The 15797-nt window shown below is 40.8% G+C and overlaps 1 protein-coding gene across 1 annotated transcript in view; it reads left to right on the top strand.

Annotated features, from left to right (window-relative positions):
• Positions 1-15797, top strand: part of C8A (complement C8 alpha chain) — a 71902-nt gene that overhangs the window by 29558 nt on the left and 26547 nt on the right. Inside the window, exons 6-7 of the mRNA XM_027537122.1 lie at positions 2445-2645; positions 4402-4642. Coding sequence (XP_027392923.1) covers positions 2445-2645; positions 4402-4642 — 442 coding nt within the window. The remainder of the gene's footprint in view (positions 1-2444; positions 2646-4401; positions 4643-15797) is intronic.

Below are 15797 nucleotides of genomic sequence, written 5' to 3'. Positions count from 1 at the left end.
AAAGAAAAACACCAATAGAGTATACTAACGCATATATATGGAATTTAGAAAGATGGTAACGACAACCCTGTATGTGAGACAGCAAAAGAGACCCAGATGTATAGAACAGTCTTTTGGACTCTGTGGGAGGGGCGGGGGATGATTTGGGAGAATAGCATTAAAACATGTATAATATCATATAAGAAATGAATCGCCAGTCCAGGTTCGATGCAGGATACAGGAGGCTTGGGGCTGGTGCACTGGGATGACCCAGAGGGATGGTATGGGGAGGGAGGTGGGAGAGGGGTTCAGGATGGGGAACACATGTACACCCGTGGTGGATGCATGTTGATGTATGGCAAAACCAATACAATATTGTACAGTAAAAAAAAAAAAAAATTCTGCAGTCTCCTGGTCACCATGGAGCTCACAGTCAGCTCCAGGGCCTGCTCCTAACCGTTCATTTCTCTACCCTTTACCCTGTGGGTGAGCCATCTACACAGCACACTTCAGTGGAGGCTTACCAAGTGTCCCCTCCTACTTTCACACAAATTCTCCCACTGAATCCTCATTACAAGACAATGGAACGGATATTACCATTGGCCCATTTTAGATATTAAAAATCCCAGAGACGTAGAGGGATAAATGTCAGGCCCAATAGGTAGCAGAGACAAGATTTAAACCAAGATCTATCTGAACTAAGCCTGGCTATACAGCATTTAGAAGGGAGGCTGCTGCTGCTGCTGCTAAGTTGCTTCAGTTGTGTCCAGACTCTGTGCGACTCCATAGATGGCAGCCCACCAGGCTCCCCCGTCCCCGGGATTCTCCAGGCAAGAACACTGGAGTGGGTTGCCATTTCCTTCTCCAATGCATGAAAGTGAAAAGTGAAAGTGAAGTCGCTCAGTCATGTCTGACTCCTCATGACCCCATGGACTGCAGATGATGCAAATTCTCTCTGTATCATATATATTCTATCTACATTCTATCTATATAGAGAGATGATAGGATGCCAGGACCCTGAACAACTATCTAGTCACATCCCTCACCCCACCAAAGTTTCTCAAAAGAAAAATACTGACAGAGGATAAGGCTAGGCTTATGGATTCTGTCTTAAGAAGTTGGTTCCCACTGTCCACAATAGCTAAGATGTGGAAGCAAATGTCCATCAACAGAGGAATGGATGAAGAAGATGTGGTACATAAATACAATAGAGTATTGCTCAGTCATAAAAAAAAGAATGACAATGCCATTTGCAACAGCATGGTTGGACCTAGACATTATCACACTAAATAAGCCAGGCAAAGATAAACATTATACGATCCCTTATATGTGGAATCTAAGAAATTAATACAAATCAACCTAAGCACAAAATAATAGTAGACTCACATACATATAAAACAAACTTAGGGCTATTAAGGGGAAAGGGGAAGGGGAGAGATCAATCAGGAGTATGGGAGTAACAGATGCAAACTACTACATATAAAATAAACAATGAGGATTTACTGTATAGCACAGAGAACTATATTCAATGTCCTGTAATAAACTATAATGGAAATGAATCTGAAGCTACATACCTGAAACTAACACAATGCTGTAAATCAACTATAGTTAAATTAAAAAAAAAAAAGAAACTGGCTCCCCCTAGCCCACTTCCACCTCTGCCATCTGGTCTAAGTAAGCCAAGCTCAAAGACATAGGTAATGCCGTTTTCCTAACCGGAGGACGATCTAGGGCCTATGTGTCAGGCAAGATAGACTAAGCTATGCTATGGCAACAAAAGATTCTTCAATCTCAGTGCTTTAAAACAGTAATGCCCCTCTTCTGCTATTCATTCATCCTAACGTGGAAAGGAAACTCATCTCGGACACTCAGGACCCAAATTAATGGAGCTTCCATCTCAACACGTGCTCTTGTGATTACAGAGTGAACCACACATGGGCTCCTAAGCCTCACTTTCTTGGCTCAAGCAAAGCACATGACCAGACCTCAGGTCAAGCTGGCTGAGAAATGCAATCCCGGAATGAAATAACCAAACACTTTTGGGTGGTCCCTAAGCATACCTCTATGTAGAATTGTTACCACCTGCCTGCCTTTGCCTCTTGTCCATGCCTAGATATGGCTTTCCATATTTCCCCACTACAGAGTCAAGCAGGAAGGAAGGGTATCTATCTTCCTATCTTCTACACAGGAAGAGTAAGCCCTCTGGAAAGAAATAAATGCATAGAACATTATAACATTTTATCAGAATCATGTGTGTATGTTTAAATAAATATTTTAGTAGTACCACTAATTACTAAGCACTGCTGAATTTTCTGCATTTTAGTATCAATTTGGAATAGCCTTTTTAACGGAGTATTTATAATAATCTGAAACATTGGTTATTTTACAGAGAAAAGATTTAAATATTACCTATGAATTGGAATATAACTTTATGTGTACAAAGCTAACTATGTGTTTCCTTTCAGGCCCAGGCAGATACTAAAATCTCTTCAGAGATATATAATGATGCAAATGATCTTCTTACTAAAGTAAAAAATGACAAGTCTGTGTCAAGTGGATTGACCATTGGTGTGGGCATTAGAGGCGTCCCAGTCACCGTGACTGCAGGTGTATCCATGTCAAAAGATGCTGCCTTCTTAAAAAAGTTAAGCAAGTATCATGAGAAGGTATTAAAACATAATGCCCACGTTGCACAGTATCCCATAATCTATGCCGAACACGTACTACCTTAACTGCATTAAAAAGTACAGTAGTAATTGAACCTTCATTTGCTTGTATAATTGGAAATGTCTGATCAGTGGTAATTATGTTTGTTTTCTTATTACACTTTCACATACAGAATCATCACAAAGGGAATAACATTGCATGATAAGACTAGTACTCTTATCATTTCCCCATCCTTTTTCATGGTTACCTGGAGCATACAGGGAAATACTTAGAATGGTAGTGTCTTAAAGAGAAGCAGCCAAGCCCTCTAAACTAGACTTGGAAGAATTCTACAGCAAGCCTGGCTTTTCCAGGCTTTTCCATAGATTGGATGGCTGGCCTGCTCAATGAATCTTTCTTCATCAACACTTCTTCATCAACCATTTACTACTAATTGCCTATTATCCTGTCTATTATCAGCCAGTGCTTCCTTGAGGAAGTCAGGGAGTCTGCCTTAACTGATATCTAAAGACTAGTACCAGTTGTCTGGATGAAGTGAGGCAGAAGCTAACAGAAGGCTGTTCTCAGCCTGGGAAATAGCATGTGCCAAGGCCTGGAGGTGAGAAACTGCCTCACACAGATGTGGACTGAAAGGACTTCCACTGTCTGAAGCCCAGGTGGGAAGGGAAAACAGGGAGTGATAAGGATGGAGAGGCAATTGGGAGCCAGAGCAATATTCATTGAATTGATCAGAAATTTACCCCAAAGCCTCAAAACATTGATACCAGAACTTGGGATTTACAGAGGACTCAAAACATGATTTTACATGATGAAAATTCAGTTATAAAAGTTAACTTTGTTAACAAACATGAATTACATTTTGGAGCTTTGCCACAAATAAGCTATTGATCTGAAGGGAAGTGTTGTTCTGAGAAACAACTCTCAGGTTAATGTGGACTTTTCAAAAACCAGGTCGTTTCCTTCAACTTTCACTATCACTTTGGAACAAGGTTTATATTCTCTGCAAGGAAAGCTCATGCATAACCCACTTCCTGTTAAACCAATCCAACCTCACCCTGGTCCTGTCTTTTTTTTTTTTCTTTTTTTTTTCATTATTATATCAGGATCCTGCATTTCTTGATTACTGAATGGTATAAGATTACCACTAAAATATAAGCTCTATGAGGGCAGGGACTAGCTCATTCAAGATCATGTTCCCTGCACCTAGCAGAAAGCATGTGATGACAGGCACTGATAGGTACTCGCTCAATAAATTAAATGATATTGGCATTTCACAATGTCATTGAAATATTCCTAAGCATAATTTTTAATGGTGCCTAATACTTATGTTAGAAGTTGCATAATGCAATGCTTTAATTAGAGAAAGATGTGGAGGTAAGAGTGGGCTGAGGGCAGGATGGAGGGAAGGAACATGGTGATGCACACTGTGATAATGAACCCAGTGAGGGCTGATGAGAACTTGACCCGGGCGGCATAGTAGGAAAGAGATGAAGGTACAGAACAAGCCAGGCACACACTGGTGTCCAATATATGCTTGCAAAGCATAGTAATCCTCCCTTATATATATTTATATACATATATATGCAAGTATATCTATACATTTACATATAATTCCCACAGTTATATGTAGGTGTATATATATTATATATATATCCACAGGTACTAAATGCGGACCTTTTATGTGATCTCATGTGGTAAAATATATACTCTCTTTGTTCTTTTCCCTCATTTAATGGTGGTCGTTGTTGTTGGCAGAAATACAGCTTTATGAGAATTTTCACAAAGGTGCAGACTGCTCATTTTAAGATGAGGAGGGAAAACATCGTGCTGGATGAAGGTATGCTGCAGTCACTAATGGAGCTTCCAGAGCGATACCACTATGGCATGTACGCCAAGTTCATCAATGACTACGGCACCCATTACATAACGTCTGGATCGATGGGTGGTGTCTATGAGTATATCCTGGTGCTTAACAGAGAAAAAATGGAAACAGCTGGTAAGTAGAATGGGTGTGCGATGCACATAGTGTTCGGTGCGTACACCAGACACGGTGAGCAGTTTTCTAGTCACTGACTCTCGGCCACACGTGATCTCATTTAGTCTCCATGACAACTCTCTACGGTAGCATTAGTATTATTATTTACAGGAACTTGAGGTTCAACAGGGTGAAGTGGCTTGCTAGGAAGCACCACAAATAGAGTTTGAATGCAGACTTGTCTGGCTGTCCAAAATCATGCATTTTCTATGGGACTGTGCTGCTAAGTCACTTCAGTCGCGTCCAACTCTGTGCGACCTCACAGATGGCAGGCCACCAGGCTCCCCCATCCCTGGGATTCTCCAGGCAAGAACACTGGAGTGGGTTGCCATTTCCTTCTCCAATGCATGAAAGAGAAAAGTGAAAGTGAAGTCGCTCAGTCCTGTCCAACCCTCAGCGACCCCATGGACTACAGCCCTCCAGGCTCATCCATCCATGGGATTTTCCAGGCCATATGGCACCATAGTTATCTCTTTAATAATAAAAGGTCTCTGGGGTTTTGCTGTTTAAATGTTAAAACATTTAAAATGTAGATTCTTGGTGGGTAGAACGGCCATCCAAGCAGTCAGTGATGGCAGAAACCTAGAGTCATCCCAGACCCTCCTACCCCTCCATCCCTGTAGATCTCTAAGACCCTTCAGTTCTCTCTCCTGAGCAGCTCTCCTCCATCCTTTCTTCTACATCCCCTCCTTCAATGGGAGGCTGGGTTTACATCTTTCACTTATGACTGCAGCAACTCCTAAATGGTCTTCAGAGGAAGACTCACCCCTTCCAATCCATTCTCAATACTGCTACCAGAAGGATCATTCTGCCTCACAGATCTTAGAACGTCATCTCCTTGCCTAAGATCCTGGAAGGCTAATACTAAAATCTAAAATCCTTAGCAAGACAGCAACAATCTCCATGGTCTCACTCCAAACTGCTAGAATAGTGGTTCTAAAATGTGTGGACTCCCACCAACAGCATCAGCATCACCTGGGAATGTGTTACAATGCAAATCCTCAGGTTCTCATCCCAAACCTGCTAAATGGGAAACTCTGGGTGTGGGTCCAGCAGTGTGGGTTTCGACAATCACCCTCCAGGTTATTCTGATGCTTAGTATAGTTTGAGAACCAGTGAATGAGTAGAAGGGTGAGAGGTGTATCCATTTTTCAAGCCCAAGTTCAACCTCCAAGTTTCAAGAAGTTTCTCTGACTGCACCAGTTCAGGCTGGTCACTTCCTTCCTTCAACACATTCATATAAATTCCACAGTTTAGTCTTTAAAGCAATTTTCCAAACATTAATTATTTCTCTTTTCATCTAGACAGCAAGATCCTTGAAAGCAAGCATCCTGTCTGACACTTTTCCACCTCTTTAGTGCCCAACACAGGGTTTAGTACACAGTGAGTGAGCAAAACAACTCATAGTGAGTGAGTTTGAAGAGGGTGTTAACTTAGATTCCTAACTAGGGCCATTCATAAATTTGTCCATCTATCTCTGTATCCATTCTTTTATAATTCAAATATCTATTCAGTGTCTTCTACGTGTTTGTGCTAGGGATACAAAGGCAAGCAAATCTAAATACAGTCCCTACCTTCCTGCAGCATAATACTTAAAAAACTGCAGGTTGAAACCCAATAGTAGATCCTGAAATCAATGTATGGATCACAAACATTTTGAACAACACAGAAGAGAAAATATCATAATGGTTTGTAAGCAGTGAGGATAAGTTATTGCTTCAAGAAACTTGTTTTGGTTAAAGACATATATATGTACAGAGTCATGACAAATGAAATAGTTCAGGATAGGTCAGTATAAAAAAAGAATTTGAAAAACTTAATTCAAGTGGATCTTTTTAAGAGTCACTCAAAACCATGAGGAAGGACAAAGAGCTAACATTTATTGAGTACTTACTAAGTTCCGGGGCTGTTGTATATATTCTTATTTAATATTCTTGACAACATTTGGAGGTGGGTGGTGTTCTAGTTTTAGCCCCAGAAATGCTGAGGCTCCTTAGGGAAGTTAATTACTTATCTATATTTGGCCCAGGGCTGCAGGAAGCTGGCGTCAGACCCCTGGACCTGTGTCTTTTCTCCATGTGCTCCTGGTACAGCCTTTCATTTGGTCTCTGGTACTGGATTACTAATTAATTGCCTGGGGGTATCTCAAGCCCCCTCCGCTTTAAAATCTGTGAGGCAGAAATGGGCTTCCAATGTGGTTAATATTCAAAAGGAGCCCACCAACGAATTGTCCCAGGGATAATTACCTCAGCTCTGTTTATAGAAAGCCATATGTCGATAATAGCACAATTTGCTGTTTGTGAAGAGCTGATTTTCTATAAATCCGGAAAGTTAGTGTTGCTTTTCCATAAATATGGAAATGTGCTAATCATCACCTCATCTGCTGGAGCCCGCTAATAAATCAGAATGTCATTTACATATTAACCTACAAAGAACAAAATCATCTACCTTCTTTCCCTTTGACAAACAGAATCACACATACTCTCACTCCATGTTTGATGTCTGTCTAATTTTCTCTTTGTCTCTTTCTCATCCTCTCTCTCACTCCTTCTCTCATTCTCCTCTTTTCCAATGTCTTTTTTCTCTCTGGGTGTCTTTGATCTATATGACTTTAATAATATTTATGTTCTATTAAATGCTTGTTTCTAAGAAACACACCGTGTGGTATACATACCCTCCTTCAAAAAGCTGAGCTTGGAACGGAATGATTTAAATGAACACATGGGCTGGTTTGCTTTGGGGACTCATCTGTCCTTGGGTTTGCCTCAGATCCTCTATGGGTTCATCCCAGAGGATGCGCAAGGCTGTTTTCTTCTAATGTGTCCTTTAGATAAAATACGTCTCCCCTAAAGACAGCATGAAACCATGCATCAAAAATCAAGGGACTTCTTGGATGTTGGGGAGGTGATGTTAGACTTCAATGGGACCCTAGACTTTCCTCAAGGGCTGCTGCTGACAGCTTTCTACATTCTACAGGAATCAGTATTGGCTTTGGGCTGGAATTTCTGGATTTAGATTTTTTTTTCTCCTTCATCCCTTCTTTGGAACTCCTATTATTTGTCTTTATATAAAAATATGACAAAGGGAATAGCACACTCATTATCTGGCCTCTCTGGAGTCTGGCCCTATTACCGAGCTGATGATTTACCTCAGGCAGGTCAAGTACTTCAGTGGCACTGTTCTGTTCATGTATGTTTCCTGCCTCCTTTTGTGGGTGCTGTCTGTCAGCCTCCAAAACGCTTCCCCGTCTTGCCAACCTGACAGATTTCAACTTATTCTTCGGAACCTTGTTTGGGTATCCCCACCTCTGTGAAACCTGCCCTGACATCCCTCTGTCCATTCTTTCATGGTTTTGTTCATACAGATATGCATTCATCAATTATGTTTGTATTATGTGCCAGGTAAACAAAATAGATATGGTTCCTGTTCTTGCAAAGCTTACAATCTAGTGGAAGAAACTAAACAAACACCTTAAAATCCGGATGTCCTTCTTGGTTCCCCCTTTACTTTCTGCCCCTCATCAGTGAGATCTGTCATTTTTTGTTTCTAAAGCATACATGGCATCTGACCACATCTCTATTACCGTCTAACTGGTCCGAACCACTGTGATCTCTTATCTGGCCACTCTAGAGTATGATGGCTTTTGTTTTGTCTTTCTTTACTTTTCTCCTCTTTCCTTTTACTTTTTCTTTCATTTCTTTCCATTCTTGTTGTTGTCACTGTTGTTCTGCAAACAGTCTAACATAGCAAGCTCATTTTAGCCTACAGCCTTGGTACTAGCAGTTCTCTCTGTCTGGGCTACCCTTCCCTCTGATGTTTGCATAGCTGTATTCTAACCATTCAAATCTCAACTTAAATGCCCCCCTTTCCAAAAGGCCTTTTATGACCATGTAGCAAGTCCCTCTTTGGTATAGCACCCTATTTTAATTCTCAGGCTATCACATATTCAGTAATTACCACGTTCACATGCTTATTTGTTTGTCAACCTCTTCTTCCTAGTATGCATGTTCCATGAGAGCAGGGACCTCGTATGTTTTGTTTGCTATTATATATTCATTTCCTAGAATGGTGTTTGGCCTTAATAGCTTCTGTTGAGTGAGCTAATGAATAGGTACATGAAGTGAAGTGAAATGAAAGTCACTCAGTTGTGTCCAACTTTTTGAGACCCCATGGACTATATAGTCCATGGAATTCTCCAGGGCAGAATACTTGAGTGGGTAGCCTTTCCCTTCTCCAGGGGATCTTCCCAACCCAGGGATCAAACCCAGGTCTTCCTCATTGCAGGTGGATTCTTTACCAGCTGAGCCAATTGCAAATTGTGATATGAGCTATGTAGAAAATGAACAGGTTGTAGAAATAGAGACTGACTGTGGAAGGAGAGGGAGAAGAAAATCAGTTTAGGATTATCTGGGAAAGTCTCTTGAGTAAATAGGATAAGGTCCAAAAAGATACTCAGAAGGAGACTCCCAAGACAAGAGAGAAGGTGCCCTGGGCAGAATGGACAGCCTGGAGTGTTTGAGAACTGAAATAAGAATGTGTGGCCGAAGCCTGCAGATAAGGTGGGGGATGGAGGGAGCTGAGGTTGGAAGTAGCTGCAGATGGTCTTGCTGGTCGTAGTAAGACGTATAGACTTTGTCTGTAGTGAAAAGGAAATCACTAAACTGTTACCCAGCTGTGCCATGGTCTAATCTCTGTGTCAGTAGGTCATTCCACTGTCTGAAGAGCACAGATTAGAGGGGGTGAGAGCAGACTCAAGGAGCACAGTTAGAAGACTCCTGTTGATATCCAGGTAAGGAATCATAATGGAGATGAAAGAATATGATTGATTCGAGACATATTTTGAAATAGAGTTTGGGTAATTTGCAGATGACCTGGGTGTGAATTGTGAAGTGTAAATACTCCTTCTATATTATATTTCAGCCACACACACACACACACACACACACATTAGGGCAAGAAGAACATGATGAGTGTGCCTGGGAGGGCCAACTTCCTAAGAGAGGTACCTCTAGGCATTTGGAAATATGGCAGGGATTCTCAAGCCAGGAAAATAATCCAGAATATATATGTATGTACACATAAATTCATACACCATACTAATTGAAATGATCTATGTGTCTTTTCTACTGACAATGAACTAGACTTTCCCTTTATGGCCAATGTAGGTAGGTCCTGCACATGCATGCTCAGCTGTGTCTGACTCTTTGTGACCCTATGGACTGTAGCTGCCAGGCTCCTCTGTCCACGGAATTTTGGAGTGGGTTGCCATTTCCTTCTCCAAGGTATCTTCCCAGCCCAGGAATCGAACCCTTGTCTCCTATATCTCCTACATTGCTGGAGGATTCTTTACCTCTTGAGGCATTTGGGCTTCCTAGACACATTTAGCTTAGCTTCTGTGACCTTTGTCTCTCAAATGCCCCACAAAACAGATTTTCTTGTAAGTTAAGTAATCTAAGTAAGTCAGATAAGATACCTCCATCTGGGATGATGTGAGAGAAACTATGCATGGAATAGAAAGTAAACTAATAGCCCTCAGAGCTCTAAAGGTACATGATTCTATTGCTGTCATTTAGATACTCAGTTGTGTCCAACTCTTCTGTGGCACCATGGACAATAGTACACTAAGCTCCTCTGTTTATGGGATTTTTCGGGCAAGATTACTGGAGTGAGTTGCCATTTCCTCCTCCAGGGAATGTTCCTGACCCAGGGATTGAACCTATGTCTCTGAGTCCCCTGCATTACAGGTGGATTCTTCACTGTTGAGCCACCAGGGAAGTCTCTTGATTCTGTAGTTTGGAATATTGAGGTCTGCAAAGATCTTACAGAGAATGACTTCTGTTGATGCTCCTCCACTTGTGAAGGAAGCCAATAGTATTTTATGGCCCCATGAAAGCCATCAGGCAATGTGGTAGTGAAAAGCGTTCTTTTTACAAAGATATCTTTGCTTTTGGTTCTGCCATTTAAAAGCTAATACTTTGTATCTCTGAGTTTCAGTTTTCCCATAACTAATATAAGTATAATAAACTACTTTTAAAAACCATTATGAGAATTAATGAAGATATTTCTAAAAAGCATCATGATAAAGAAAATACTGTGTAAGCAGTGGTTATTATTATAATTACAGTTTTAGGTGGGGTGAGTAAGTAGCAGAATCATTGGATCAAGGTCTGTGGAATGAAGAAATAACCTGGCAGATAGTAGTGAGGAATCTAAACTTGGGAGTCAGAAACATCTTGGTGGAGCTCTTGCTTCTACCATTTAGTATTGTGTGACCCCGATCAAGGAACTTAATTTCTCTGAACCTCAGTTTTTTTCAAGACCCTAATAGGAATGATAATAAAGCCTTGTTTGAGAATAATTCCAAGTATCAGTACATTTTGGATGGTAAGTGTTTAAAGAGATTTGTTTTCCCTTGAATGCAGGATGTTAGTATAGCTTAGTGTTTGAAAATATAAGTTCTGTCATGTTACTGTGTGATTATCGGCAGATTATTTAATCATTTTATGTCTTAATTTCTTCATCCCTTAAGCTGGAGGTATTAATGGCATTTAACTCATATTAATTGTGAGGAATAAGAAAAGTTATCCACAGAAAATATTTAGAGTAATGCTAATGATAATGAGCACTCATTAAGCATCAATTGCTGAAAAAGGTTCTAATCTAGATTCCTTGTGTTCACATCTCATCTCTACCACTGACTGACCATGTGACCCTCGGGCAAGTGCCCTCAGGCAAATGCCTCCCTCTTCCTGCCTGGTTCCTGTTCCCCTAAATGAGACAATGACAGAAGACACTTCATAGGCCTGTTATGAGTATGAAATGAAACAGTCTATGTGATCAGGGCTTCCCTCATAGCTCAGTCGGTAAAGAATATGCCTGCAATGCAGGAGACCTGGCTTCAATTCCTGGGTCGGGAAGATCCCCTGGAGAAGAAGATGTCAACCCACTCCAGTATTCTTGCCTGGAGAATCCCATGGACAGAGGAGCCTGGCAGGCTACAGTCCATGGGGTCGCAAGAGTTGGACACAACTTAGCGACTAAGAGAGAGAAAGAGATGTGATCAGGTGGCCCAGGGCCCGACATATAGTAAGAGTTTAAAAATGGTACTTATTGCTGCACTATGTTGGTGTAGTGACACTATGACGGAAATGGGTGAATTTAATTCAGATGACCGTTATATCTACTACCATGGGCAAGAATCCCTTAGAAGAAAAGGAGGAGCCCTCATGGTCAAGAGTCTGAAATGCAGTGCTTGGGTGCAATCTCAAAAAATGATAGAATGAACTCAGTTTGTTTTCAAGGCAATCCATTCAACATCACAGTGATTCAAGTCTAGGCCCCAACCACTAAAGCTGAAGAAGATGAAGTTAAATGGTTCTATGAAGACTAAAAGCCTTTATAGAACTAACACCAAAAAAAAAAAAAAAAAGAAGAAGTCCTTTTCATCATAGGGGACTGAAATGCAAAAGTAGAAAGTCAAGAGATATCTGGAGAAACAGGCAAGTTTGGCCTTGGAGTACAAAATGAAGCAGGGTAAAGGCTAACAGAGTTTGCAAAGAGAATGCACTGATCATAGCAAACATCCTCTTCCAGCAGCATAAGAGAAGACTCTACAAATGGACATCACCAGTTGGTTAATACCAAGATCAGACTGATTATATTCTTTGCAGCTGAAGATGTAGAAGCTCTTTACAGTCAGCAAAAACAAGACCAGGAGTTGACTGTGGCTCAGATCATGAGCTCCTTATTGCAAAATTCAGACTTAAATTGAAGAAAGTAGGGAAAACCACTAGGCCATTCAGGAATGACCTAAAACAAATCCCTTGTGATTACACAGTGGACATGACAAATAGATTTAAGGGATTAGATCTGATAGACAAAAGTGCCTGAAGAACCATGGACGGAGATTCATAACATTGTACAGGAGGCAGTGATCAAAACCATCCCCAAGAAAAAGAAATGCAATAAGGCAAAATGGTTGTCTGAGGAGGCCTTACAAATAGCTGAGTAAAGAAGAGAAGTGAAAGGCAAAGGAGAAAGGGAAAGATACATCTACCTGAATGCAGAGTTCCAAAGAATAGAAAGGCGAGATAAGAAAGCCTCCTTAAGTGAACAATGCAAAGAAATAGAGGAAAACAATAGAATGGGACAGACCAGAGATCTCTTCAAGAAAATTGGAGATATCAAGGGAACACTTCATGCAAAGATGGACACAATAAAAGACAGAAATGGCATGAACTTAAAAGAAGCAGAAGATATTAAGAAGAGGTGGCAAGAATACACAGAAGAACTCTACAAAAAAGGTGTTAATGACCTGGATAACCACAATGGTATGATGACTCATCTAGAGCCAGACATCCTGGAGTGTGAAATCAAGTGGGTCTTACGAAGCAATACTACTAACAAAGCTAGTGGAGGTAATGGAATTCCAGCCAGTTATTTCAAATCCTGAAAGATGCTGTAATGTGCTGCAGTCAATATGCCAGCAAATTTGGAAAACTCAGCATTGCCCACAAGACTGGAAAAGATCAGTTTTCATTCCAATCCCAAAGAAAGACAATGCCAAAGAATGTTCAAACTACCACACAATTGTGTTCATGTCACATGCTAGCAAGATAATGCTCAAAATCCTTCAAGCTAGGTATCAACAGTACATGAACTGAGAACTTCCAGATGTACAAGTTGGATTTAGAAAAGGCAGAAGAACCAGAGATAAAATTGCCAATATCTGTTGGATCATAGGAAAAGCAAGAGAATTTCAGAAAAAAAAACATCTAATTCTGCGTCACTGACTACGCTAAAGCCTTTGGCTGTGTGTATCACAACAAACTGTGGGAAATTCTTAAAGAGGTGGGAATACGAGACTACCTTACTTGCCTCCTGAGAAATCTGTATGCAGGTCAAGAAGCAACAGTTAGAACCAGAAATGGAACAACAGACTGGTTCCAAATTGGGAAAAGAGTATGTCAAGGCTGTATATTGTCCCCTTGCTTATTTAACTTATGCAGAGTACATCATGAGAAACGCTGGGCTGGATGAAGCACAAACTGGAATCAAGATTGTGGGGAGAAATACCAATGACCTTAGATGTGCAGATGACACCACCCTAATGGCAGAAAATGAAGAGGAATTACAGAGATTCTGGATGAAGGTGAAAGAGGAGAGTGAAAAAGCTGGCTTAAAACTCAACATTCAAAAAACTTTGATCACGGCATCCAGTTCCATCACTTCATGGCAAATAGAATGGGAAACAATGAAAATAGTGACAGACTTTGTTTTCTTGCACTACAAAATCACTGAAGATGGTGACTACAGCCATAAAATTAAAAAACTCTTGCTTCTTGGTAGAAAGGCTATGACAAACCTAGACAGCATATTATAAAGCAGAGACATCACTTTGCCAACAAAGTTCCATCTAGTCAAAGCTGTGGTTTTTCCAGTAGTCATGTATGGATGTGAGAGCTAGACAATAAAAAACGCTGGACACCAAAGAATCGATGCTTGCAAACTGTGGTGCTGGAGAAGACTCTTGAGAGTCTCTTAGACAGCAAGGAGATCAAACCAGTTGAACCTAAAGGAAATCAACCATGAATTTTCATTGGAAGGACTGATACTGAAGCTCCAATACTTTGGCCACTTGCTGCAAAGTGCCAACTCATTGGAAAAGACCCTGATGCTGGGAAAGATTGAGGGCAGGAGGAGAAGGGGATGACAGAGGATGAGATAGTTGGATGGCATCATTGACTCAATGGACATGAGTTTGGGCAAACTCAGGGAGATAGTGAAGGTCAGGGAAGCCTGGCATGCTGCAGTCCATGGGGTTGCAAAGAATGAGGCATGACTGAGCAACTGAACAACAACAATGTTGGTGTTACTATTACCACATTCATTACTCCCAGCTTTCCAGTTGTTAATTCTACAATCTTAACTATCCTCTCATCTGTAATGTGGGAACAATAAGGCAACCTATCTCATAGGTCTCTGCAATTGGTCAGCTTTGAAACATTGTTCAAATGGAAGAAACATCATTATGCCCAGCCTGCAGTGGCCAACACTTTTGCTGTAAGACTTGGAGTCTTAGCATTCATGCCTCCTTCCCTTACCTGGCCATTTTTTAAAATCAAGGTAATTCATTTCTGTCCCTAGAGCTTCATCCCATTTTGGAGGGACTGCTCCTCCCATTGATCAAGGTCACTTTGAATTCTTTTCACTATCTTTCAAAGTCTTAACAAGCCCAATCAGTGCCTGTGTTCCATCATGCCTCCCTTTGATGGATGCCAGATAACAGTGACCCTGGAAATGACCCTTTCAGTGAAAATGCAGTACATTCAGCCCATCACTGATCATCACTCTCCAACTAGGGTCCTTGGGCCAACTGGTCTACTACCTAACACACTGGGTAGAAAAAGCCATAGGGAAAGAAAGTGAAAGTGAAGTCGTTCAGTCATGTCTGACTCTTTGTGACCCCATGGACAGTAACCTACCAGGCTCCGTGGTCCATGTGATTTTCCAGGCAAGAATACTGGAGTGGGCTGCCATATCCTTCTCCAGGGGATCTTCCCAACCCAGGAATCAAACCCAGGTCTCCTGCATTGCAGGCAGGAGCCACACTGGGTAGAAAAAGCCATAGGCACATGACAAAAATCTCACTAAAGTTGATGTCAATTATAGTTTTACATTCTTTTCCTTTGTCCTCTTTCCTTCTCTTTATTTATTCAATAGCTTTTCATTCAACAAACATATATTAAGCACACAAAATATGGTTAGCACTGTCTAGACACCAACATGGATCCTATTATCTCATATAGCAGGTAATAGGGTTTCTCTGTTATAATCATGTGATTATAGTCAGGGATGATTTATTATAGGGACAACCAGATTGGTTACCACCTATAGTGAATTAACAATTTATTTTTGTTTTCACTGTACTTAGTAATAACTGAAATATTTGGTTCTAACAAAATATATTTAAAATATTTGATTCTAATAAATATATTAACTCCTAAGGTTGGTAAAATACAGTCATTCACATCTGGTATTGAAGATGATCTTCATAACCACTTATAAGGAATAAGTAGTTATGTGAAGCTCTAGGGACAGAAATGAATTTTCTCCC

This window comes from Bos indicus x Bos taurus, chromosome 3, assembly GCF_003369695.1.
Source record: "Bos indicus x Bos taurus breed Angus x Brahman F1 hybrid chromosome 3, Bos_hybrid_MaternalHap_v2.0, whole genome shotgun sequence".
NCBI classification, from domain to species: domain Eukaryota; kingdom Metazoa; phylum Chordata; class Mammalia; order Artiodactyla; family Bovidae; genus Bos; species Bos indicus x Bos taurus.
The sequence above is the reverse complement of the archived record's forward strand: the minus strand, read 5'-3'. Positions and strand labels throughout refer to the sequence as shown.